General features: G+C 40.6%; 1 protein-coding gene across 1 annotated transcript in view; it reads right to left on the minus strand.

Annotated features, from left to right (window-relative positions):
- LOC101846744 (polyadenylate-binding protein 1) overlaps positions 1–1,418 on the minus strand; it is a gene marked incomplete in the record, with an annotated part of 29,963 nt that overhangs the window by 18,757 nt on the left and 9,788 nt on the right. The window contains 1 exon segment of the mRNA XM_005101022.2: positions 718–792. Within this exon segment, the coding sequence (XP_005101079.2) occupies positions 718–792 (75 nt within the window).

A 1,418-nucleotide genomic window follows, 5' to 3' on the forward strand; every position in this document is an offset into this window, starting at 1 on the left:
GGGGCGGCACTATTTTCGCTTGTATAAACCTCATTGTTTGTGTCTATAGCTTTTATTTTTCTCATTGTCACAAATACCTTTGGGGTTACTTTTTCTGTTTACAATCATAACAGCAGATGTTTGTTTTGGACAATATGAATGCCATATGTGTGACGACGGGGTGAAATCAGGCGATCGTCACAATATTGAAATCAAAGAAACAGGTTTTGTATTTGTTGGCCAGTTTTTATCGATTTTGTAAACCTCAACACCTTTTAGGTCCATTTAAAAACACAATAACGAGTGGGTGTTGCAGGAAAACAATGATGTTAAGCTCTAACACCGCCTGACCCCCCCCCCACCCTCAAACCTGCTTCAATCATAAATATCGCGTCTTGTATTCTAGGTGGATGGGTATTTTCCCTAATAAATTAACTCCGTAGCCCTAGAAATGATGAGTGCCTGATTCCACTGTGTCTGTACATAGTAATGTCATACATATCGTACCACCGTAGAAGCAAAACTGTTAAAGACCCCTTGTTGGTCCTAAAATCAATAAGTGTAGTCTTCGATTGCTATCCGGGCAAAATTCAAAATTACTTCCTATCAAACTGGAAATGTTTAATGTGTCCCACGTGCTCATATAACTTCATCCAGTCGCGAGCGCCGTTAAACACTTACACAAACAAGAACAAACAAACAAACAAAACAAAACAAAGCAAAACGATTACATCCTACCCTTTGCGCAGCGTCCGAGTCTGTGAAACAGGCGAACCCAAATCCTTTCGATATTCCGTACTCGTCCACCATGACCTTGGATGAAGGAAGGAGAATCAGCTCTGTTTTTAGTAAGAGTTTGCAACACATTTGGGTCTTATGAACTCCGAAGATAAGAGGTGTTAAAAGGGAGTAGCAAGCTCGAAAAAGAAGGAGGAAAGACGATGATGACAGATGTTGGATAGGAAAGAAAGGAGCAAATTACACCAGCGTACCCGCCAACTACCAGCTTTGGGCACATCCACATCATAACATTATAGCTCATCCTTCAACTAAAACATTATAAGATAATTTCTGCTGTGCAGTGATATCAACATTAACAAACGATACCCAAAACTTCGTCTAGAAATTGTTCGGAGAACAGAAACAGTAAGAGAAATAGAAGGACCTCTAGAAGTAAGATAAAGAGAGTATATTAGTATCGTAGAGTTTTTTACGGCGCTCGCAATTGCATAAGGTCATATGAGCGCCAAGGGGTGGGTGTCAACAGAGAAGTCTTTACAGGGAATCAGACCTAGACTGCTCACCTCTCTAGCTTCAACAGCACACGGTCTGCTTCGACTATCAAGGCACCCCAAAAAAGCAGGTCACAAGAGAGTGACAAACATACAAAAAAAGTAGAGGAAAATGACAATAGTAAGGATCAGGAAAGAAAAAGCAGC

This window comes from Aplysia californica, unplaced genomic scaffold (genome assembly GCF_000002075.1).
Source record: "Aplysia californica isolate F4 #8 unplaced genomic scaffold, AplCal3.0 scaffold00268, whole genome shotgun sequence".
Taxonomy (NCBI): Eukaryota; Metazoa; Mollusca; class Gastropoda; order Aplysiida; family Aplysiidae; genus Aplysia; species Aplysia californica.